Genomic DNA, 24,936 nt, shown 5'->3' with positions numbered 1-24,936 from the left:
CTTCCTATGTATTATCCATATCCTTCCATTCACTTCATATTCATATGTCTATTTAAAAACCTCTTAAACTCCACCAACCTGCCACTACTAGCCCAGTAACCCATTCCAGGCACCTACTGCTCTCTGCGTGAAATACTTGCCCCTCACATTGCCTCTGAACTTCCCTCTTTTAACCTTAAAAGCATGTCCTCTGGTGTTTGACATTTCTACCCTGGGGCAAAGATTCTAACTGTCTACCCTATCTATGCCTCTGATAGTTTTAAAAACCTCTGTCAGGTTTCCCCTCAGCCTCTGATGCTCTAGGGAGACAACTCAAGTTTGTCCAACCTTTCCTTATAGCTTATACCCCCTAATCCAGGCAGCATCCTGGTAAACCTCTTCTGCACCCTTTCCACAGTCTCTACATCCTTCCAATAATGGGGCAACCAGAACTGCACACAATACTCCAAGCAGGGTCTGCAGCATGACCTCCTTACTCTAATACTCAGCACCCCTTCCAGTGAAGACAAGCATCCCATACGCCTTCTTTATCACCTTATCCATTTGCGTAGCCACTTTCAGTGACCTTCACGCCAAGGTCCCTTTGTACCTCAATGCTATTAAGTATACTTGCCCCTCACATCGCCTCTGAACTTCCCTCTTTTAATCTTAAAAGCATGTCCTCTGGTGTTTGACATTTCTACCCTGGGGCAAAGATTCTAACTGATAATTTTAAAAGCCTCTATCACATCTCCCCTCAGCCTCTGATGCTTTAGGGAGAACAACCCAATAGATTAACTGTATACTTTCTCCTTTCATTTGACATCTCGAAGTGCAATACTTCACACTTGCCTCTATAAACTCCATCTGCTGATTCTCTGCCCATATCTGTAACTGATACCCCGCTGTATTCTTTGATAGTCCTTTACACTGCCTACAACTCCACCAATCTTGGTGTCACCCTCAAACTTGCTAATCCACCCATCTACATTTTCATCCAAATCATTGATATATATCACAAACAGAGGTCCCAGCACCGATCCTTGCCAAACACCACTGGTCACGGACCTCCAGCCAGAATAACCGCCTTTCACCCCCACTCTGTCTTCTATGGGCAAGTCTGTTCTGAATCCAAACTTGCAATTCCCAGTGGATCCCATGCATCTTTATCTTCTGAATCAATTTACCATGAGGGACCATAAAAAATGCCTTACTAATGTAGATAACGTCCACTGCCTTACCCTCATCAAGCATCTTAGTCACCTCCACAAAAAACTCAATCAAATTTGTAAGGCATAACCAAACAAAACCATGCTGACTGTCCTGAAGCAGGCCATGCCTTTCCAAATGAGCATGAATCCTTTCCTCCAGTATCCTCTCCAGTAGCTTCCCTATTACTGACGCAAGGCTCACTAGCCTATTATTACCTGGATTATCCCTATTTCCCTTCTTGAACAAAAGCACAACATTTGCTACTCGCTTGTGTTCCAGGAACTTGCCTGTTGCTAGTGACAACACAAAGATCCTTGTCAAAGCCCCAGCCATCTCCTCACTTGTGTCTTTCAATAATCTGGGATATATGCCATCAGGCCCTGGGGATTTATCCACCTTAATGCTTTTCAGAAGACCCAGCACTACCTCCTCCATCATCTCAAAACGTTCCAGTACATTAGTATGCCCCACTCCTTCTCCTCAGTAAATACCAACGCAAAGTACTCATTTAGTACTTCAGCCATTTACTCTTAATGGACAAGTGTGTACCCACAAAAACCTTCTGAATCACAGATGGATGCTTGACAGCTGTGGTAGGGCTTGCACAATATAAATTCCTACCAGGCGAGATTGGATAGCATAGTATCAACAACCCATCACTCCTGGATGAGATCAATGCCTTTTATGCACATTTTGATAGGGAGATGTATGACACACCCACACAAGCCCCAACATCTCTGGATGACCCTATAATCTTAGTCTCTGAGCCCGACTTCCAGGTATCCTTCAAGAGGGTGAATCCACGAAAGGCATCTTGTCCAGATGGTGTACTTAGCTGAGTGCTAAAGATCTGTGCAGACCAACTGGTTATTTACAGACATATTCAACCTCTCACTACTGCAGTCTGAGGTTCCCACCTGCTTCAAAAAGGCACAAATTCCCTCCTTTGTCCTTGAGTAATCCTACTCTCTCCTTAGTTATCCTCTTTTACTTAATTTAAGTATAAAATGCCTTGGAATTCTCTTTGATCCTGCTCACCAAGGACATTTCATGGCCCCTTTTGGCCTTCTTATTCGACTGCTTGAGCACTTCCCTGCTATCTTATATGTTCTTCTTTATATTCTACAAGGGTCCAGTCTGATTTTAGGTTCCTAAACCTTACATATGATTCCTTTTCCTTCCTGACTGAATTTAGGACCTCTTCAGTCATCCAAGGTATCCTTACCTTACCATTCTGCTCCTTACTCCTTACCAGAACATTCCCATCCTGAAATCTGATCTTGAATTTGAATAACTCCCACATGTCAGACGTGGACTTGTCTGACAGCAGCTGCTTCCAATCAATGCTTCTTAGCTCCTGTCATAATTTTCCATCCCCCAATTTATTACCTACCCACAAGAATAGATTTTACCCTTACTCATAACTATCTTGAGCATAATGAGTTGTGGTCACTATTCCCAAAATGTTCACCAACCATCAGATCTGTCCCCCTCTCACATTAAATACCTCTATCATTTGATATTTCTACCCTCAGAAATAAACTCTATCTCCCCTATCTATGCCTCTCATATGCTTCTATCAGGTCTCCCTCAGCCTCTGATGCTCCAGAGAAAACAATCCAAGTTTGTCCAACTTCTCATTATAGCTCATATTCTTTAAATCCAGATAGCATCCTGGTGAATGTCTTTTGCACCCCCTCCACAGTCTTCACATCCTTCCTCTAATGGGATGATGTCTTACATAGCTGCAACATGACATCCCAACTTTTACGCTCAATGCCCTGATTGATGATGGCAAATATGCCAAACACCTTCTTTACCACCCTATCTACTTGCATGGCCATATTCAGGGAGATATGGACTTGGACCCCGGTCCATATACATCGGTGCTCTGAAGGATCCTAACATTACCTGTGTACGTTCCCTTTACATGTGACCCTCCCCCACCAAGTGCAACACCTCATACTTGCGTTGATTAAAATTCATCTGCCATTTCTCCGCCCAGAACTATAACTGATCCAAATGTATCCTTGGATGACTTTCTTCGCTATCCACAACTCTAACATTTTTTATGTCATCTGCAAACTAATCAGCCCAACTACATTTTTGTCCAAATCATTTATATAAATCACAAACAATAGAGGTCTAAGTGCTGATCCCTGCAGAACACTTGTCACAGACATCCAGTCAGACTAACACCCCTCCACCACTATCCTCTGTCTTTAATGGATGAGCTATTTTGAATTCAATTTACCAAGTGACATGGATCCCATGCATCTTAATCTGCTAGATTAGCCTACCATAAGGGACCTTGTTAAATGCTTTACTGAAGTCCATATAGACACCATATACTGCTTTACCCTCTACAATCATCTTCATCATTTCCTCAGCAGAAGTGGAGAAGCAAATTTGGGATTGCTTCGAATCAGTGGACTAGAACACGTTCAAGGATTCGTCAGTAGACCTAAATGAATATGCCACAGTTGTTGCCAACTTTATAAGTACATGCATGGACAAGTGTGTACCCACAAAAACAGTCTGAATCACAGATGGATGCTCGACAGCTGTGGCAGGGCTTGCACAATACAACTTCCTACAAGGTGAGATAGGGTAGCATAAATGGCAACAAACCATCACTCCCGGATGAGCTCAATGCCTTTTATGCACGTTTTGATAGGGAGAACTATGACACACCCACATGAGCCTCAACATCTCCAGATGACCCTGTAATTTCAGTCCCTGAGGCCAACATCCAGATTTCCTTCAAGAGGGTGAATCCACGAAAGGCGTCTGGTTCAGACAACGTACCTGGCTGAGTACTAAAGATCTGTGTAGATCAACTGGTTATTTACAGACATATTCAACTTCTCATTTCTGTGGTCTGAGTTTCCACCTGCTTCAAAAAGGCATCTACCTGTGCCCAAGAAGAACGTGGTGACCTGCCTCAATGACTACAATCCGGTGGCACTTACATCAACCGTAATGAAGTGCTTCGAGAGGTGGTTTTGGCGCGAAACAACTCCTGCCTCAGAGATGATCTGGATCCACTCCAATTTGCCTACCGCCACAACAAGTCAACAGCAGGTGAGATTTCTCTGGCTCATCTGAACAGGAATTCGTACATCAGACTGCTGTTCATTGACTGCGGCTCAGCGTTCGACACAATCATCCCATCCAAATTCATCATCAAGCTTCAAGACCTAGGCTCTGTACCTCCCTCTGCAACTGGATCCTTGACTTCCTCATCAGCAGACCTCAATCAGTGAGGATTGGTAACAACATCTCTTCCTTGCTGACCATCAACAAAGGTGCACCTCAAGGCTGCATGCTTAGCCCCCTGCTCTACACACATGACTGTGTGGATTAGCACAGCTCCAATGCCATCTTCAAATTCACTGATGACACTACTGTTGTTGGATGAATCACAGGTGGTGATGAGTCAGCTTACCAGATCGAGATAGGTCACTTAGTTGAGTGGTGCCGCAACAACATCTCACTCAACATCAGCAAAACTAAAGAGCTGCTTGTTGACTTCAGGAAGGGGAAGGAAGGTGAACGTGCACCAGTCCACATTGGGGGATCGGTGGTGGAGAGAGTCAGCAGCTTTAAATTCCTGGGTGTTAACATATTTGATGACCTGTCCTGGGCCCAGCACATAGATGCAATCATAAGGAAAGCGGGCCAACATTTTTACTTGTTCAACTTGTCTTCAAACACTTTAAGATACTTCTACAGATGTACTGTTGAAAGTATCTTGACTGTTGCATCATGGTCTGGTAAAGCAATTCAAATGCACAGAAATGTAAAAAGCTGCAGAGAGTAGTGGACTATGCTAAATACATCACGGGCACATCCCTCCTCACCATCGGTAGTATCTACAGGAGGTGCTGCCTCAAGAAAGCAACATTTATCATCAAAGATCCCCACCATCTGAGCCATGTCATCTTTTCACAGCTACCACTGAGCATGAGGTACAGAAGCCTGAAGTCCCACACCACCAGGTTCAAGAACAGCTACTTCCATTTGGCCTTGAACCAACAGGCAAAACCCTAATTACTACAGTTTAGCAACATTATGACAACCTTGCACTAAAATGGACTTTGCTTTTTGTTCTATTTGTGTTTTCTTGTAAAAATTGTCTATAAGTTATGATTAATTTATGTTTTTCTTGTGACTCTTGCTTATATGATGCTATGTGCCTGTGATGCTGTTGCAAATAAGTTTTTCATTACACCTGTGCACATATAACAAGAAACGTGACTTTTGAAAACCTCAATCAAGTTTGTAACACGTGACTTGTCCCACACAAAGTCATGTTGACTGTCCCCAGTAAGTCCATGCTTTTCCAAATATGAGTGAATCCTATCCCTAAGAATCTCCTCCATTAATTGCCTGGATGTGAGGCTCACCGGCCGAGAAATTTCCTGGTTATCACAATTGCTCTTCTTAAACAAAGGAAAAGCATTGGCTACTTCCCAGTCCTCTAGAATCTTGCCTACAGCTAGAGAGAACACAAAGATCTTGGTCAAGGCCCCAGTAGTCTCCTCTCTTGCCTCTCTCAATAAGCTGGGATAGATCCCACCAGGCCCTAGGGACACATCCACCTTAATGTTCTTCAATAAATCCAACAGCAGCACCTCTTCCTGGATATCAATATGCCCCTCCCTGAACTCACTATTCCCCCATGTCCTTGACTAGTTTTTCCACTAACATGTGTTTAGGGAAACCCACAGGAAAGCTGTTGGGGTCCATCTGCCCACAGTGTAGCCCAGTCCTTGTGCCATCAGCTTTGTTCATTTCTTTGTTCATTTCATCAAACCCATCACATTATCATCCAACTCCCATCACCCACTGCTCCAAGGAGAACAACTCAGCTTCTCCAACCTAACCTTTGGGCAGTAATGTCCCAACTCTGAAACCATTGTGGTAAGTTTCCTCTGTACCCTCCCAAAGGGTCTTCACATCCTTTCTAAAGTGATCTGATCAGAAGCTGATGCAATACTTTGGTTCAGGCCTCACTACATGTTTAAGAGGGTTCAATATAATTTGCTTACTTTTGTACAGCTATCTCAATCTAGAAAGCCCTTTGACTTAAGTAACCCCCCCCTCAGCTATATCTTCAAAGAGCTATGGAGGGAGGAACAGAATGTAGGTGAATGTTTGGCTGTCAGAGCTTCTGTTGGGATGAGGATGGGGTGGGTGGTCTGTGAGGCTTTGTTCTCTCTGTGACCCAGTGGCATCTCCATCAGAGACACCTACAATACTCATTCACCACTGAGTTATGAGCCCCACCTCCATGACTTGGGTTTCACAGACATTGGTAGAATCACAAAAGCTATCGGAATCCTAGCCTTTATATTGAGAGGACTTAAGACTGGGACAATGTTTATGTTACACGTATGTACCTAGCCCTGGTTAGTTCACACCTAGAGTATTTGGTGCAGCTCTGGGACACACTTTAGGAAGGATTTGGAGCTATAGAGCCTCAGAAACAGGCAGCTTGGCCACCATGTCCATGCTGGATATTAAGGCTCATCTATACTGATCCCAATTGCCAGCAATATGGCACAGGAACAAGCCCTTCGGCCCACAATGTCTGCGCCAAACATGATGCTGATGTAAACTAATCTCTTCTGCTGGTACCTGATCCATATCCCTCTATTCAATACATTGTCATGTGTCTATCTAATAGCCGCTTGAATGTCACTATCGTATCTGCTTCAATCATTGCCTCAGTGCACTGTTCCAGGCATCTGCCACTCTCTGTGCAAAATATTTGCCCCACGTATTTCTGTTGAACATTCCCTCAGTACAGCACTGGACAGGCCATTCAGCCCACTATGTTGTGCTGATCTTGATGCTACTTTATACTAAATATCCTCTTCCTGATTATCATTCATATCCCTCCGTAGTATGAAAGGCCATGGCTGTCAGATGACAGTGACAACACTGACCCCCATGGTCGGATGATAGCATTGCTCATCGGGTCAGAAGTGACACCACTATCAATCAAAGGTTTGGCTCCATCCCACCATCAAGTGCACACCTAAGGATTGGCTTTGTAACACACCTTTGTTCTTGACCCTGAATCAGTGGCTTGTTTGAACTACCTGACCAGGCTCCACCCAGCTCTCCAGCCCTGTAAAAGATGGTACACGTGGGTAACTCGCTCCCTTGCTGATTGTTGCCGGGGTCGAGACCACACCGAGGGATCACTGGTAAGAGGGTGCACTTCCACAGGGGTCTAGGAGCGTCTTAAGTAGATTCTCAGTAGCGTAGAGCTGTTGCTTGTCCAGATTCAGGGGGTTTAGGCAACGTATTGTTTATTCCCTGATCATTTGTACCAGTTTGTTTTGTGTGTGTGTGTGTGTGTGTGCGTGCGCGCATTTCACCCCCGTTGCAACTCCCCTCAAGTTTCGAGATTACCTGAGTTCGAGTGTGCGAGTGTGCGAGTGTGCTTCTGTTCCTTTTCATTCTGTTCCTGCGTCTGTCTTTGTAAATAAATTCTCCTTTTTAAAATACAAGACTGTGTGTCCAGATACCTCTACTTCTGAGACCCGAAAGAACCTTTCTCATAACACCCTCCATTCCTTTCATATTCATCTGTCTATCTAAAAGGCTTTGCTATAGTCTAAGTTTAGCTAAAATACACTGCCTTGCTCCGATCAAGGTCCTTTGTCACCTCCTCAGAAAACTCAGTCAAGTTTGGAAGACATGACCTGCTCCACACAAAGCCATCCTGACAGTCCCTAAGCAGGCCATTCCTTTCCAAATGGACATAAATCCTATCCCTTAGTATCCTCTCCAATAGCTTCTCTACAACTGACGTGAGGCTCACCGACCTATAATTACCTGGATTATCCCTATTTTCCTTCTTGAACAAAGGCACAACATTTGATATTCTCCAGTCCTCCGGGAACTTGCTTGTTGCTAGTGAGGACACAAAGATCTTTGTCAAAGCCCCAGCAATCTCCTCACTTGCTTCTTTCAATATTCTGGGACATATGCCATTAGGCCCTAGGGATTTATCCACTTTAGTGTTTTAATCCTCATCCTTAGTCTCAGGATGCCCCAGTATATTAGCATGCCCCACTCTGTTTTCACTATCATAGAAACATAGAAAAACCTACAGCACAATACAGGCCCTTCGGCCCAGAAAGCTGTGCCGAACATGTCTCTACACTAGAAATGACTAGGTTTACCCATAGCCCTCTATTTTTCTCAGCTCCATGTACCTATCCAACAGTCTCTTAAAAGACCCTATCATATCCGCCTCCACCACTGTTGCCGGCAGCCCATTCCACACACTCATCACTCTCTGAGTAAAAAACTTACCCCTGACATCTCCTCTATACCTACTCCCCAGCACCTTAAACCTATGTCCTCTTGTGGCCACCATTTCAGCCCTGGGGAAAAGCCTCTGACTATCCACCCGATCAATGCCTCTCATCATCTTATATACCTCTATCAGGTCCCCCCTCATCCTCCTTCGCTCCAAGGAGAAAAGGCCGAGTTCCCTCAACCTGCTTTTATAAGGCATGCCAGGCAGCATCCTTGTAAATCTCCTCTGCACCCTTTCTATGGCTTCCACATCCTTCCTGTAGTGAGGCGACCAGAACTGAGCACAGTACTCCAAGTGGGGTCTGACCAGAGTCCTATATAGCTGCAACAATACCTCCAATTCCTTCTCCTCAGTAAGAACTGATGCAAAGTATTCATTTAGTACCTCAGCCACTTGCTTTGACTCCAAGCACAAACTCCCTCCGTTATCCATGAGGGGACCTACCCTCTTCTTAGTTATCCTTTTTTTATTAATATAAGTATAAAATGCCTTGGGATTATCCTTGATGCTGCTCACCAAAGATATTTCATGCCCTCTTTAGGCCTTCCTAATCGCCTACTTGAGCACTTTATATTCCAGAAGGTTTTAGGTTCCTAAACCTTATGTATGCTTCTCTTTTCTTTCCTGACTAAATTTAGGACCTCTCGGGTCATCTATGATTCCGTTACCTTACCATCCTTGGTCTTATTCCTTACCAGAACATACCAATCCTGCACTCTGATCAACTGGTCTTTAAACAACTCCCACATGTCAGATGTGAACTTGTCCGATAGCAGCTGCTCCCGATCAACGTCCCTTAACTCCTGTCTTATCCTGTCATAATTTGCCCTCCCCCAATTGAGTACCTTCCCGCAAGGTCCAATTTTATCCTTACTCATATCTTTCTTAAAACTTAATGAGTTGTGGTCACTATTCCCAAAATGTTCACCCACTATCAGGTCTGTCACCTGGCCACATACTGTTTCAAGAATCCCTCTTGGATGCACTGAAGAAATCCGACCATGTCCGAGCTTCTTGTATTAAGGAAGTTCCAATCAATACTGGGGAAGTTAAAGTCCCCCACTATGACAACCCTGTTGTTTCCGCACCTTTCCATAATATGTTGACATATCTGTTCCTCTACCTCTGTAGCTATCAGGAGGTCTATAGTATAATCCCATCAGTGTAATTGCACCTTTCCTATTTCTGAGCTCCATCCAAATTACCTCTGTGGATGAGCCCTCCAGTGTGTCCTCTCTGAGTACTGCTGTGACATTCTCCTTTATCAGTAGTGCAATCCCTCCACCCATTTTACCTCCCCTATCTATCACATCTAAAACAATGAATCCCAGGAATGTTGAGCAGCCAGTCCTGTCCCTCACACAACCAGGTCTCCGTAATGGCAACAACATCATAATTCCATGTACTGATCCAGGCTCTAAGTTCCTCCTCCTTACCCGTAATACTCCTCGCGTTGAAATAAACACATTTCAGCCCATCAGTCCCACCATGTTAATTAGCCTGTCCATTGCTGCCCTTCCTTTCAGTCTGACTTGTCACACCATCTTTCTTACCCTCAACCCTACAATCTGCTGCCCTGCTGCTGTGGTTCCCATCCCCCTGCCACCATAGTTTAAACCCTCCCAAGTAGCACCAGCAAACATCCCAGCGAGGATATTGGTTCCCCTCAAGTTAAGATGCAAACTGTCTTCTTTGTACAGGTCCTACCTGCCCTGGAAGAGAGCCCAATGATCGATAAATCTGAAGCCCTCCTTCCTGCACCAGCTGTTTAGCCACGTATTGAACTGCACTGTCTATCTATTTCTCAACTCACTAGCACGTGGCACGGGTAGTAATTCTGATTACAGTCCTGGAACTCCTGCTTTTAAACTTTCTATCTTGCTTCCTAAAATAATTTTTCAGGGCCTCATCCCTACTCCTGACTATGTCATTGGTACTTATATGGACCACGACCTCTGGCTGCATACCCTCCCCTCTCAGAATGAGAGTACTTGATATTTCTACCCTGGAAAACAGATTCTGACCATCTACCCTATCTCTGTCTTTCATAATTTTGTTAACTTCTATCAGGTCTCCCCTCAGCCTCTGCCGCTCCAGAGAAAACAACCCAAGTTTGTCCAACCTCTCCTCACAGCACATGCCCTCTAATCCTGGTAAACTTCTTCTGCATTGTCTGCAAAGCCTCCACATCCTTCTGTAATGGGGCAACCAGAATTGCACACAATACTCCAATGAAAGTTTTATATAGCTACAACATGACTCTTATACTCAATGCCCCAACCAATGAAGGCCAGTATGCCTTGCATCTTCTTTACCACTTTATCTATTTGCGTGGCCGCTTTCAGGAAGCTATGGACTTGGACCCTAAGGTCCCTCTGCACATCAGTGCTGTTAAGGCTCCTGCCATTAACTGTATATTTTCCCCTTACATTAGGCTTCCCAAAGTGTAACACCTCACACTTGCTTGGATTAAACTTCATCTGCCATATCTCCATCCATATCTGTAACTGAACAATATCCTTACCTTACCACCATTGTCCTCCTTCCTTACTGGAATATGCTGGTCCTGAACTCTGATCAGCTGGTCTTTAAACAACTCCCACATGTCAGATGTGGACTTGCTTGATAACCACTGTTCCCAATTTACTTCCCTAGCTCCTGTCCAATAAAACCACAATTCCACCCCCACCCCCCACTCCCCGATTCAGTACTTTCCCACAAAGGCCAGACTTACCCTTATTCATAGTTATCATAAAACTTAAAGAGTTGTGAGCGACACACAAAATGCTGGTGGAACTCATCAAGTCAGGCAGCATCTATGGAGGGAAATGAACAGTCGGGTCAAGACCCTTCATCTGGACTGGAAAGAAAGAGGAGAGACTGCCAATAGAAAGAGGTGAGGGGAAGGGGTGGAGCAAGAGCTGGTAGGTGATAGGTGGATCCAGGTGAGAGGGGGTTTGATAGGCAGATGAGGGAAGGGAGAGTGGGAATGATACAAGAAGCTGGGAGGTGATAGGTGGAAGTGTCAAAGGGCTGAAGATGATGGAATCTGATAGGAGAGGACAGTGGACCATGGAATAAAGGGAAAGAGGTGAGGAGGGGAACCGGAGAGAGGAATCTGTGGGTGATGGGGAGATCGAGAGGGTGGGGGAGGGAAAAGAGATGGGGTGATGGGGCTGGTGGGGTAAGGGAAACAGGGGAGTGGTTACCGGAAATTAGAGAAATCGATGTTGATGCCATCAGGTTGGAGACTACCAAGGTGGAATATGAGGAGCTGTTCCTTTAATCTGTGCCTAGCCTCCACTCTGCAGTAGAGGAGGCTGTGGACAGACATGTCAGTATGGGAATGGGAAATGGAATTAAAATGGCTGGCCACAGGAGATCCTGGCTGGTATGGCGGACAGAAAGAAGGAGTTGCAATCACTGTTCCCAAAATGTTCTCCCACTAAAAGGTCAGTCATCTGTCCAGGCTCATTTTCTAACCCCTCTTCTCATTTGGACTATCGATGCAGAGTTTCAAGAAACCCTCTTGAATGCACTGAAGAAATTCTGCCCTAACTAAGCCTCATGTACTGAGGAAGTCCCAGTCAATAATGGGGAAGTTAAAGTTACTCACTACAACAACCCTGTTGCTTTTACATCTTTCCATAATCTGTCTGCATATCTGTTCCTCTATCTCCCATTGGCTATTGGGAGGCCCATAGTATAATCCCATTACAGTGATTGGACTTTTCTTATTTTTGAGTTCTACCAATAATGCCTCAGTGATGAGCCCTCCAATACGTCCTCTCTGAGTGCAGCTGTGACATTCTCCGTGATTAGTATTTCAGATCCTCCCCCCCCTCCCTTTTACCTCCCTCTCTCCCACATCTAATACATTGAAACCCTGGAACATTCAGCAGCCAGTCCTGTCCCTCTTACAACTAAGTCTCTGTAATGGCTACAACATTATAGTTCCATGTACTGATCCATGCTCTAAGTTCATCTGCCTTACCCATAACACTCCTTGCATTAAAATAAACACACTTCAGTCCATCAGTCCCACCATGTTCATTAACCTGGCCCTGCCTGTCCTTCCGTTCATACTTTCTTGTCATGATATCTACCTTCTCCTCAACCCCTCCACTTACTGAGCTACTGCTCTGGTTCCCATCCCCCTGCCACTCTAGCTTAAATCCTCCTGGGTAGCAGCAGCAAACATCCCTGTGAAGATATTGGTTCCCCTCCAGCTCCAGTGCAACCCATCCCTCTTGTACAGGTCCCACCTGCCCTGGAAGAGAACACAATGATCCAGGTATCTGAAGCTCTCCCTTCTACACCAGCTCCTCAGTATTGCACTGCACTATCTTCCTATTTCTTGCTTCACTTGCAAATGGCATGGGTAGTAAACCTGAGATTACAACCATGGAAGTCCTGCTTTGTAACTATCTACCTAACTTCCCTAAAATCATTTTGCAGGATTGCATCTCCCTTGCTGCCTCTGTCATTGGTACCAATGCGAACCACAACCTCTGGCTGCTCATCCTCTGGACTAACTTGTCTCTGCTACACTGCTGGAGGTGGCATCTCTCCATGAAGATGTTAAACCTAGGCTCCTCTCTACTCCCAAGGCAAAAGGGCATGAGAGCTCTCCCCAGTGTCTAGTCCAATACTTAACCCTTGACAAACATGGAACATATAACAGTACAGTACAGGAACAGGCCCTTCGGCCCACAATGTTGCGCTGAACTAACTGAGTTAATGCACCTTATCCCTTCTGCCTGCACATAGTCCATATCCCTCCATTCTCTGCACATTCATGTGCCGATCTAACAGTATCCACCACTACTCCTGGCAGCACATTCCAGGCACCCACCACTCTCTCTGTAGAAAACTTGCCCTGCACATCTCCTTTGAAATTACCCCCTCTCACCTGAAATGCATGCCCTTTAGTATTAAAAAGATACTGGCTGTCTACTCTCATAATTTTATAAATCACGATCAGGTCTCCACTCAGCCTCTGCTGCTCCAGAGAAAACAACCCAAGTTTGTCCAAGCTCTCTTTATAGCACATGACCTCTAATCCAGGCAGCATCCTGGTAAACCTCTTCTTCAGCCTCTCCAAAGCCTCCACATCCTTCCTATAATGGGGCAACCAGAATTGAGTTCAATATTCCAGATGTGGCCTAACCAGAGTTCTATAAAGCTGCAACACAACTTCCTGACTCAAACTTAGTACCTCAAGTAATAAAGGCAAGCATGCCATATGCCTTCTTTACCACTCTGTCAGCTTGTGCAGACACTTTCAGGGAGCTATGGACTTGGACCCCAAGATCCCTCTGTATATCAATGCTGTTAAGGGTCCTGCCATTAACTGTGTACCGTCCCTTTACAGTTGATCTCCCAAAGTGCTTCACCTCACACTTGTCCAGACTAAATTCCATTTATCATTTCTCTGCCCATATCTGCCTCTGATCTACATCCCACTGTATACTTTGATAATCTTCTAAGCTATCCACAAACCCACCAATCTTTGTGTTGTCTGCAAATGAACCCACCCATACACGTCATTTATATATATCACAAACAGCAGATGTCCCAGTACTGATACTGTACTGGGGTATGGATAGGGTGAATGTACACAGTCTTTTTCCCAGGGATAGGGAATCAAGAACTAGGGAACATAGGTTTAGGGTGAGAGGGGAGAGATTTACTCAGAAACCGATGGGCAACTTTTTCACCCAGAGAGTGGTCAGTGTAAGGAATGAGCTACCAGAGGAATTGGTTGAGGCGGGTACCTTAACAGCATTTAAAAGGTACTTGGACAGGTACATGGATAAGGAAGACTCAGAGGGACATGGGCCAAACATGAGCAAATAGGTTTAGCTTAAATGGGTGTCCAGTTGGGCATGGACCAGTTGGGCTGAAGGGCCTGTTTCCGTGCTGTATGACCCTGTGACTCTACAGATCCCTGCAGAACACCACCAGTCATGGACCTCCAGCCAGAATAAGACCCATGGACCGCTACCCTCTGTCTTCTATGGGCAAGTTCCAAACGGCCAAGTCACGGTAGATCCCATGCAACTTTATCTTCTGGATGTGCCTACCATGCGGGACCTGTGAAGCACTTAAATCCATGTAGACAACATCCAGAGCTCTATCCTCATCAATCACCTTCACTATCTCCTCGAAAAAAAATCAGTGAATTTAGCAAGACATAGTAACATTAGAAAACATCTATCATTTTCTCGTTTATGTTTATGAGAGAGTGCTGTGGTTTCACATTTTCTATACTACAAGAACTATAATACATCATTGGTATTAAAGGGTTTGGGATGTCTTGAGTATGCAAATGGCACAATATGAATGCTAATCTTTACATTGTTTTAACGTACCTGGGGTGAAAAACTGTGAACATTGCATTCCTAGGGATTAGATACTTACTGAAGGGTGGAAAGAGCTCATTCCCATCTCAGAGAATGAAGTGTAATGGTGTGGGAGTAAAGTGACATAATGTGGGAATCTGCTGGTTGTGGCTTCAATGTCTGAGGTGAAGAAGGTCCATAAAGCTCGAATGCCCCATTTACCTGCCTGTCTGTGTGTCACCTGAAATTGCCTACACTGAAGAAAAGTGGCATGTTCCAATGAGTGAACCACCTTCCTTTTATAACTTTAGCCAACAATATAAACACACCAGCTGTGCCTCTGTAATCTCCAATCCTTAGTCTGTAGAGACTCCGGGCATCACTGAGGTAAAATCGATCGTAGATGGCATATACTGACTCACGGCCGTCACGTAGATCAATCCGCAGATCATATCTGGCTTGGGCAGAAATCTTGTGGATGTTGTCCAGTCCTAAAATAACAGCACAAGATCACCTGCAGGTTAAAGACAGTTATAAATCAGACCAACTCTGTGTGTGGAGAGTAAAACTGAGATAGGGCTTGTTGGTATAGTCCCCAGCCTGGACCCTGGCCCCACATTGAACCCAGTCTTACCAGACCCCCCAGGTCACCTTGCTGGACTCCAGCACCCCAAGTTTCACTGGTGTACTTTGGGCCTTCAGCAGTGCCCACCCCCAACACACTCTGCAAACTTTGGCAGCTGGCAAAGCCCTGTACTTCCCCATCATGGTTCAGGAGTGGGCCATCCTGTTTCCCAATCCCATCAGGCCAGGTTGCACTCCTTTGCCCCTATACCACTCCAACTCATTTGCTCCCTTACATGCCCATCAAGTCACCTTTGGTTCTTTTGCCCCTTGTCTACTCACTGGGGGCAATTTACAGTGACAAATGAAACCACCAACCCACACATCTTTGGGATGTGGGGGTAAACCGACACAGTCGCAAGGAGTATGTGCAAACTCCACACAGACAGCATGGAGGTCAAATCAGACCTTGGAGAATGAATTGACTACGTGGGCGAGGTGGGCCAACATGACCCATTTCTGTGCTTTATGATTCTATGATTCATTAAAAGCAGATTGTTAGCCCACCAAATCCTTTATTTAGTAGGTTAATGTTATTGTTAGTTTGAATGCTTCAGTTCTCTGAGACAGACACTGGGAAACAGACCCATTCACCAGTCACCCAGACTTACCCCACCCTCCCTTCCATCCTCAGTGTTGCCAGAATGAACAGTTTTTCTATTTGCTCTCTTCACTTGTGCTCAGACACCACTGGGGTTGAAAGTGATAAGCTGGCAGCCTTTGCAAAGAGTGCCTCCTCACCACACAGCTGGAATTAATCACCTATACAGGGACTAAAAAATTGCTTGGCCAGAATCTTTTGATGGTGAAGGGTTGAGAAAATGTAAATGGTTAAAGAGTGGAAATGGAAAGTTAAATATTATTATTGAGATGCCGAATCAGCTAGAAACTGTTAGGTTTGATAGTTGATGCCCCAGGAATGAAGCGACTCTTTGTTAAGAAAAGATACTACCTGGAAGAACCTACCTTCCTTCATGAATCTTACAGATAGGGACTGGTGTGAGTTTCCAAGTTTAGATGAAGCAAAGAGAAGGGCAAGCATCTGTGGAAGAGGTTAGCCACACTGACCTGAGAATACATGTACACATTGAGTGGGTCCATCTGGCTCAGCACCCTTGCTGGTGGCACAGACCTTGTGTATCTGCATCCATCTGCCTGTCAATGGAATAGAGTTCCCAACAGTCTCTTATGTACCACATTTCCCAGATCTGAATGGGAATTGATTGTCCCATTGGTCAATTACAGAGTATACACAACAGGCCATTCTGCCCTATCCATGCCAGTGTTTATGCTTCACTTAGTCTGTTCTCAGCTAAATCGATTAAATATACAACTTAGGGGCAGCTGTTCTGAGTATAGCATAACTCTACACTCCCAACTACCCACAGCAACTTTTCACCTCTTTACTTAGCAAAAACCTACCGACCTCTGCCTTAATAATATTCAAAGACTCTGCTTCCACTACCCTTTGAGGATAAGAGTCCTGAAGATTCATAATCTGAGGAGAAAAAAATTTACTTCATTTTTGTATTAAATGGGCGACCCTTTATTTTTCAAGCAGTGACCCCGAGTTCTAGATTCTTCAACGGGGAAGATCCTCTTCACGTTCACTGTGTCAAGGCCCTGATCTGTTTCAATCATCACCTCTCACTCTTCTAAACTCCAGCCACACAAACCTAGCCTGTCTGATCTTTTCTCCTGCAAGAAGCTTCCCTTAATCCCTCTCTCAGCTACTTCCACTGCATTAACATCCTTCCTTAAATGAGACCAATACTCAACATAGTTCCCCAGGTGTGGTCTCACCAGTGACTTACATACCTCCACACCTTCATGTTGAGAGTGATGGACTGGGACACCCAAATCCAAACCTTGAAACCTCACACCATTTACGTAATCTGCCTTTTTCACCATTACTGCCAAAATGGAGAATTTCACAATTTCCCCCATTGTACCTCATTGTCAGATTTTTGCCCACTAATTTAACCCATCAATATCCCTTGGAAACCTGCTTCACTAAATGTCCAACAGTGCCTTGCAACATCAGCAAACTTCGGGTGTCCTCACACAACTCATACATTCCCAACATTCTGGGAAACAGATTTGCACTGTTCTGTGCAACCATTCTCCAGTAACACGTCCTCACCCCATTGACAACAGTACATTCTTTACAACTGCCCCTGCAAAGGTGTAGGGGCACTTTAATCAGTCCTGATAAGATTTCCAGCTGGTTAAACATTCTGTTTGACTCCTCTTCTAACACAATGCTACTGCACTTTCTGTCTGTATCTGAGCTTACATTTTGTTGCTTATTTTGTCAGTAATGTTGATATTGCAGCTGCTTAAAAAAGTTGAGTTTGGTCTGTCACTGTACAACACTAGGGTACAGTACTGGTGGGGAAGTGTCTGTCGCTGTTAAACACTGGAGTACAGTACTGGTGGGGACAGGTCTGTCACTGTATAACACTGGGATACAAGACTGGTGGGGACAGATCTGTCACTGTATAGCATGGGTACAGTAGTGGGGACGAGTGTGTCACTGTATAACACTGGGGACAGGTGCGTCACTGTATAACACCAGGGTACAGTACTAGTGGGAAGGTCTCTCCTTGTATAACACTGGGGTATAGGGAGTTTGGCAGATGGTTAACGAGGAGAACCTCCTAGGTTGTAATTGTTCCAATACTGGCCTTGTCATGTACTAGTCAGAGTAGGGCAGATGAATGCATGTTTGAAGAGCTGATGCAGGATGGAAGGATTCAGGTTCTTGGACCAGTGGGATCTCTTTTGGGGCAGAGGTGACCTGTGCAAGAGGGACAGGTTGCTCTGGAACTGGAGGGGGATTTGCTAGTGCTACTCGGGAGGGTTTAAATTTGTCCAGCAGGGGGTGGGGGGGGGGGTGGTGAATTCCAAGGTAATAGTCTAACAGATAAGAAAGTTGAAGCAAATATCAAAGTTAAAGTGAGCAAGCTCAGTAGGCAGGCCAAGCTGGAGCAGGACCTAGAGGAAGGAAAGTCCGATAAGCTGAACTGCATTTATTTTACTGCAAGAAGCCTGATAGGTGAGGCAGATGAATTCAGTGCATGGACTGGTACATGGGACTGGGACATTATAGCCATTACAGAAACATGGTTGAGGGAGGCACAGGACTGGCAGCTCAATGTTCCGGGGTACAGATGCTACAGGTGTGATAGGGGTGGAGGTTAGAGAGGAGGTGGAGTTGCATTTCTGATCAGAGAGAACATCACAGCAGTACTTCGAGAGGATAGTCCTGGGGGATCATCCAGTGTGGTATATGGGTACAATTTAGAAATAATAAGGGGATGATCACTTTGATGAGATTGTATTATAGGCCCCTCCAACAGTCCACAGGAATTAGAGGTGTAAATATGTGAGGAGATCACAGATCAGTGCAGGAATAATAGTTGTAATAGTGGGTGATTTCAACTTCCCTCATATTAACTGCGAGTATCATAATACAAAGGGCTTAGATGGAGTGCAATTTGTTAAATGTGTCCAGGAAAGATTTTTCAAGCAAAATGAAGAGGTGACCAAGAGGACTGAAGATGCTGGGGTGGTAGATGTTGTCTCCATGGACTTTAGCAAGTTTTTGGACAAGGTCCCAAATGGTTGGCTGGTCTAGAGGGTTAGATAAATTGATAAATTGGCTTATTATTGTCACGTGTACTGAGGTACAGTGAAAAACTTGCTTTGAATACTGTCCATACAGATTAATTCATTACAACAGTGCATTATTAATAATAGAGTGCAGAATAAAGTGCTACAGTTACAGAGAAAGTGCAGTGCAGGTAAACAAATAAGGTGCAAGGTCATAACAAGGTAGATTGTGAAGTCCACAGCATCTTATTGTACGAGGGAACCATTGTAGTCTTATAATAGCAGGATAGAAGCTGTCTTTGAGCCTGGTAGTACCTGCTTTGAGGCTTTTGTATCTTCTGCCTGATGGGAGAGGGGAGAAGACAGAATGTCCCAGGTGGGTGGGGTCTTTGTTTACACTGACTACTTTACCGAGGCAGCAAGAAGTGTAGACAGAGTCCATGGAGGGGATGCTGGTTTCCATGATGTATTGAGCTTTGTCTGCAACTCTCTGCAGTTTCCTGAGTCACAGGCAGAGGAGTTGCCATACCAAGCCATGATGCATCCGGATAGGATGCTTTTTATGGTGCGTCGATAGAAATTAGTGAGGGTCAAAGGGGACATGTCAAATTTCTTTAGACTTCTGAGGAGGTAGAGGTGCTAGTGAGCTTTCTTGGCTGTGGACAGGCCACTGGTGATGTTCACTCCTAGGAACTTGAAGCTCTCAACCCTCTCAACCTCAGCACCATTGATGTAAACAGAAGCATATCCACCGCCCCCTTCCTGAAGTCAATGACCAACTGTTTTGATTTACTGAAATTGAGGGAAAAGTTGTTGTCCTGACACCATGTTCACTAGGCTCTTTATCTCCTCCCTGTACTCCGACTCATTGTTATTTGAGATCCGGCCCACTGTGGTGGCATCATCTGCAAATTTGTTGATGGAGTTAGAGCAAAATCTGGCTACACAGCTGTGAGTGTACAGGGAGTAGAATAGGGGGCTGAGGATGCAGCCTTGTGGGGCACCAGTGTTGAGAATAATGTGGCAGAGGTGTTGCTGCCTATCCTTGCTGATTGCGGTCTGTTGGCCAGGAAGTCAAGGATCCAGTTGCAAAGGGACGTGTTGAGTCCCAGATCTAGGAGTTTGGAGAGGAGTTTTCTTGGAGTTACAGTATTGAAGGCAGAGCTGTAGTGAATAAATAATAATCTAATGTAGGTGCCTTTACTGTCCATTTGCTCCAAAGATGAGTGTAGGGCCAGGGAGATGACATCTGCCATCGACCTGTTTCGGCAGTAGGCAAATTGCAGTAGGTTGAGGTATTGATCCAGGGTGAGCTGGCCAATTGGATACAAAATTGGCTTGATGGAAGGAGTCAGAGGCTGTTAGTGGAGGGTTGTTATTCAGATTGCAGGTCTGTGACCAGTGGTGTGCCACAGGGCTCGGTGCTGGGTCCACTGTTGTTTGTCATCTATATTAACAATTTGGATGGTAATGCTGTTAATATTATTAGTAAGTTTTCAGATGACACTAAAATTGGTGGTGTAGTGGACAGTAAAGAAGGTTATCTTAAGATTACGACAAGATTTAGATGAACTGGTGAAGTGGGCCAAGGAATGGCAGATGGAATTTAATGCAGACAAGGATAAAATGATGCATTTTGGGATAGTAAACCAGGGGAGGAGTTATACAGTGAATGGCAGGGTCCTGGAGAGAGTTGTAGAACACAGAGACTAGGGACACAGGTACATACTTCCCAGAAATAGGCAACACAGCTGGACAAGTTGGTGAAGAAGGCATAGGGCATGTTTAACTTTGGGTCATTGATGACAAGTGTTGGGACATCATTTTACAGTTCTACAAGGTACTGGGTAGGCTGCATTTGCTTCATTGTGTGCACTTCTGGTCAACTGACCACAGAAAGGACATGATTAAGGCAGAGAAGGCACAGAAAAAATCCACAAGGATATTACTAGGACTTAGAGGGCTGGAGGACTGGAGAGGCTGTATTGGCTGGGACTGTTTCCCCAGAGAGAAAGAGATTGAGGGGTGACATTATGGAGGCATATAAAATCATGAGGGGTGGGAATAAGGTGGATGGTCACAGTCTTTTTTCCAGGGTTGGGGAATCTAAAACTGGAGTGCATAGGTTTAGGGTGAGAGTGGAAATATTTAAAGGGGACCTGAGGGGCAGATTTTTCCACACACAGTGTGGTGGTTATGTGGAATGAGCTTCCAGAGGAAGTGATAAAGTGGTACAATAACAATACTCATGGACAGGTACATAGACAGGAATGATTAGAGGGATATGGGCCAAACGCAGTTAAAAGGGATTAGCTCAGATAGGCACTAGCTGGCATGGCTGAAGGGCCTGTTTCCATTCTACATGGGTTTATGATTCTATGACTATGATTCAACAGTACTGTTAGGGATGGGTTTGTCACTGTAAGTGAAACAGAGGAGCTGTGTGTGTATAAAGTGAAACCGGGGGAATAGTGTGTGTGGGAAGTGAGACCAGGGGAAAGGTGTGCGCGGAGTGAGAGTGGGGGAACAGTGTGTGAAGAATGAGACCGGGGGATCAGTCTCTGGGAAGTGAGACCGGGGGAAAGGTATATGGGGAGTGAGAATGGGGGAACAGTGTGTGTAGAGATTGAGACTGGGGAAAAAGTATGTGTGTGTGGAGTGAGACTGGGGAAAATGTGTGTGGGGAATGAGACTGGGAGAACATTGTGGGTGAGGAATGAGACCAGGGGAACGCAGTGTGTGTGGGGAGTGAGACCATGGAAACTGTGTGTACGTGGGAAGTGAGACCGGGGTGTGTGTGGGGATTGAGACTGGAGAAACAGTGGGTGTGGGGAATGAGACCGGGGGAATGGTGTGTGGAGGGTTGGTTGGGTTCTTGATTTCAGGGGAGGCCAGGCTTTTGTTTGTCCCACAGAGAGCTGTGTGGGTGCATAACCATCTGCCAGATAGGAGGAGGGGGTTAGACAACGTCCTCACATTGAAAAGCTCCTTGGACATGTTGGTTGCAGGCCATCACGTCATTTGACTGAGGCTGTGGTTGTTTGGGTGAGGTCAGATTCCTGCCTTCCATTGTCTAGTTCTTCGGCTCCCTCTGTGTCACACTTCAGCTGATTCTACAGTTGATGGTACTGAACTTTCCAGCGTATACACAAGCAGAATGTGAGGTCAGGTCGTACCAGATCTCTGGTGAGGGAGGAATATATGAGAAGTATATGCAATTAAATGTGTGCATGAAATCAGGATGTAGTGATTTGAAGCATGCTGTTGTTTATTTACCCAGCCAGAATTCATCTTCTAGGTTTCCAAAGCCCACACAGTAATCTGCCCACTTGCGTGAGAAGTCTGTCAGTCCATTCTGTCGTCTCTGGAACACCTGCATTGGATAAAGGGCAGTGCACTGTTCACTCAGACTCAGCATGGCGTTCTCCAAAACTTGCCTCAATACTCTGTCATAGAGCCACAGAGCAATACACACGGATACAGGCCCTGCAGCCCAACAAGTCCATGCCGACCATGGTGCCCACCCGGTTCGGCCCATATCACTCTAAGCCCTGCCCTTCCATGTATCTATTCACGTGCTTCTTAAATGATATTATTGGTCCTGCCTCAACCACTTCCTCTGGCAGCTCATTGCATATATTCACCACCCTCTGCGTGAAAAGGTTGCACATCAGGTCCCTTTCATATCTTTCCCCTGTCACCCTAAATCTATGCTTCCTAGTTTTGGACTCCCTACCCTGAGGGAAAGACTGTTACCATCCACCTCTCATAACATTAAACATTTCTATAAACTTGCCCCTTATTCTTCTACGTTCCAAGGAATAAAGGGATAGCCTGGCCAACCTTTCCTTGTAACTCAGGCCCTCTAGTCCTGGCAACATCCTTGTAAATCTTTTCTGCACTCTTTCCAGTTTAACCACATCTTTGCAAAAACAGGGTGACCAAAACTATACACCGTACTCCAAGTGCGGCCTCACCAATGACTTATACAACTGCAACATAATGTCCCAACTCCTATACTCCGTGCTCTGATTGATGAAGTTCAGCATGCGAAATGCCTTTTTCACCACCCTGTCTACCTGTGATGCCATTTTCAACAAACTATGCAATTGTCCTTGATGTTTGTGTGGATAGTGTACAACAGGCTGATACGCTTGGGCATGTTGATGTGAGGAAAGAGAATGTGCTGGAAATTTTGAAAAACAGTAGGATAGATAAGTCACCAGGGCCAGACAGGATATATCCAAGGATATTACAGGAAGTGAGGGAAGAGATTGCTGCACTTATGGTGATGATCTTTGCGTCCTCACTGGCCAAAGGAGTAGTGCCAGATGATTGGAAGGTTGCAAATGTTGGTTCCTTTGTTTAAGAAAGGGAGCAGGGATAACCCTGGGAAATTATAGACCAGTGAATCTTACTTCAGTGGTGGGCAAATTACTGGAGAAGATTCTTAGAGACAGGATTTGTGGGTATTTAGAGAAACATAGGCTGATTAGGGACACTCAGCATGACTTTGTGCCACATGAGCCTGATTGAATCCTTTGAGGATGTGACAAAGCACATTGATGAAGGATGTGCAGTGGATGTGGTGAAAATGGATCTTAGTCAGGCGTTTGATAAAGTTCCTCATGGAAGGCTTATTCAGAAAGTCAAGAGGCATGGGATCCAGAGAAACTTGGCTGTGTGGATTCAGAATTGGCTCGCCTATAGAAGACAGAGGGTAGTGGTAGATGGAGTGTACTCTGCCTGGAGGTCAGTGACCAATGGTGTTCTGCAGGGATCTGTTCTGGGACCCCTGCTCTTTGTGATTTTTATAAATGACTTGGATGAGGATGTGGATGGGTGGGTTTGTAAGTTTGCTGATGAGACGAAGGTTGGTGGTGTTGTGGATGATGTAGAAGGTTGTTATAGATTACAACAGGATATTGATAGAACCATAGAACACTACAGCACAGAAAATAGGCCATTCGGCCCTTCTAGTCTGTGCCGAAATGTTATTCCGCTAGTCCCATTTACCTGCACCCAGTCCATAACCCTCCAGACCTCTCCCATCCATGTATCTATCCAATGCAGACCTGGTCTGAGAAGTGCCAGATGGAGTTCAACCCAGAAAAGTGTGAAGTGATACACTTTGGAAGATCGAATTTGAAGGCAGAATACAAGGTTAATGGCAGGACTCTTAGCAGTGTGGAGGAACAGAGGGATCCTGGGGTCCACATCCATAGATCCCTCAAGGTTGCCGCGCAGGTTAATAAGGTTGTTAAGGTGGCGTATGGTGTGTTAGCCTTCATTATTCGGGGTATTGAGTTCAAGAGCCGTGAGGTAATGTTGCAGCTCTATAGAACTCTGGTTAGACCACATTTGTGTTCAGTTCTGGATGCCTCATTATAAGGAAGGATGTGGAAGCTTTGGAGAGGGTGCAGAGGAGATTTACCAGGATGCTGCCTGCATTCAAGAGCATGTCTTATGGGAATAGGTTGAGTGAGGGCTTTGCTCTGTGAAAAAAGGATGAGAGGTGACGATAGAAGTGTACAAGTTGGTAAGAGGCATAGATTGAATGGACACTCAGAGACTTTTTCCCAGGGCGAAAATAGCTAATAGGAGGGGGCATAATTTTAAGGTGATTGGAGGAAGGTATAGGGGGGATGTCAGAGGTTAAATTTTTACACAGAGTTGTGGGTGTGTGGAATGCACTGCCAGCAGAGGTTGCGGGGGCAGATACATTAGGGACATCTTAGATAGCCACATGAATGATGGAAAAATGGAGGGCTATGTGGGAGGGAAGGGTTAGATAGATCAGAGAGCAGGATAAAATGTTGG

General features: G+C 45.1%; 1 protein-coding gene across 1 annotated transcript in view; it reads right to left on the bottom strand.

Moving 5' to 3' along the window:
* tnr (tenascin R (restrictin, janusin)) overlaps nt 1-24,936 on the bottom strand; it is a 132,077-nt gene that overhangs the window by 1,970 nt on the left and 105,171 nt on the right. The window contains 2 exon segments of the mRNA XM_052011204.1: nt 15,207-15,368; nt 22,393-22,489. Coding sequence (XP_051867164.1) covers nt 15,207-15,368; nt 22,393-22,489 — 259 coding nt within the window.

The sequence above is a fragment of the Pristis pectinata genome, chromosome 3 (genome assembly GCF_009764475.1).
Source record: "Pristis pectinata isolate sPriPec2 chromosome 3, sPriPec2.1.pri, whole genome shotgun sequence".
Classification (NCBI taxonomy): domain Eukaryota; kingdom Metazoa; phylum Chordata; class Chondrichthyes; order Rhinopristiformes; family Pristidae; genus Pristis; species Pristis pectinata.
This window is presented reverse-complemented; position numbering and strand designations above follow the sequence as displayed.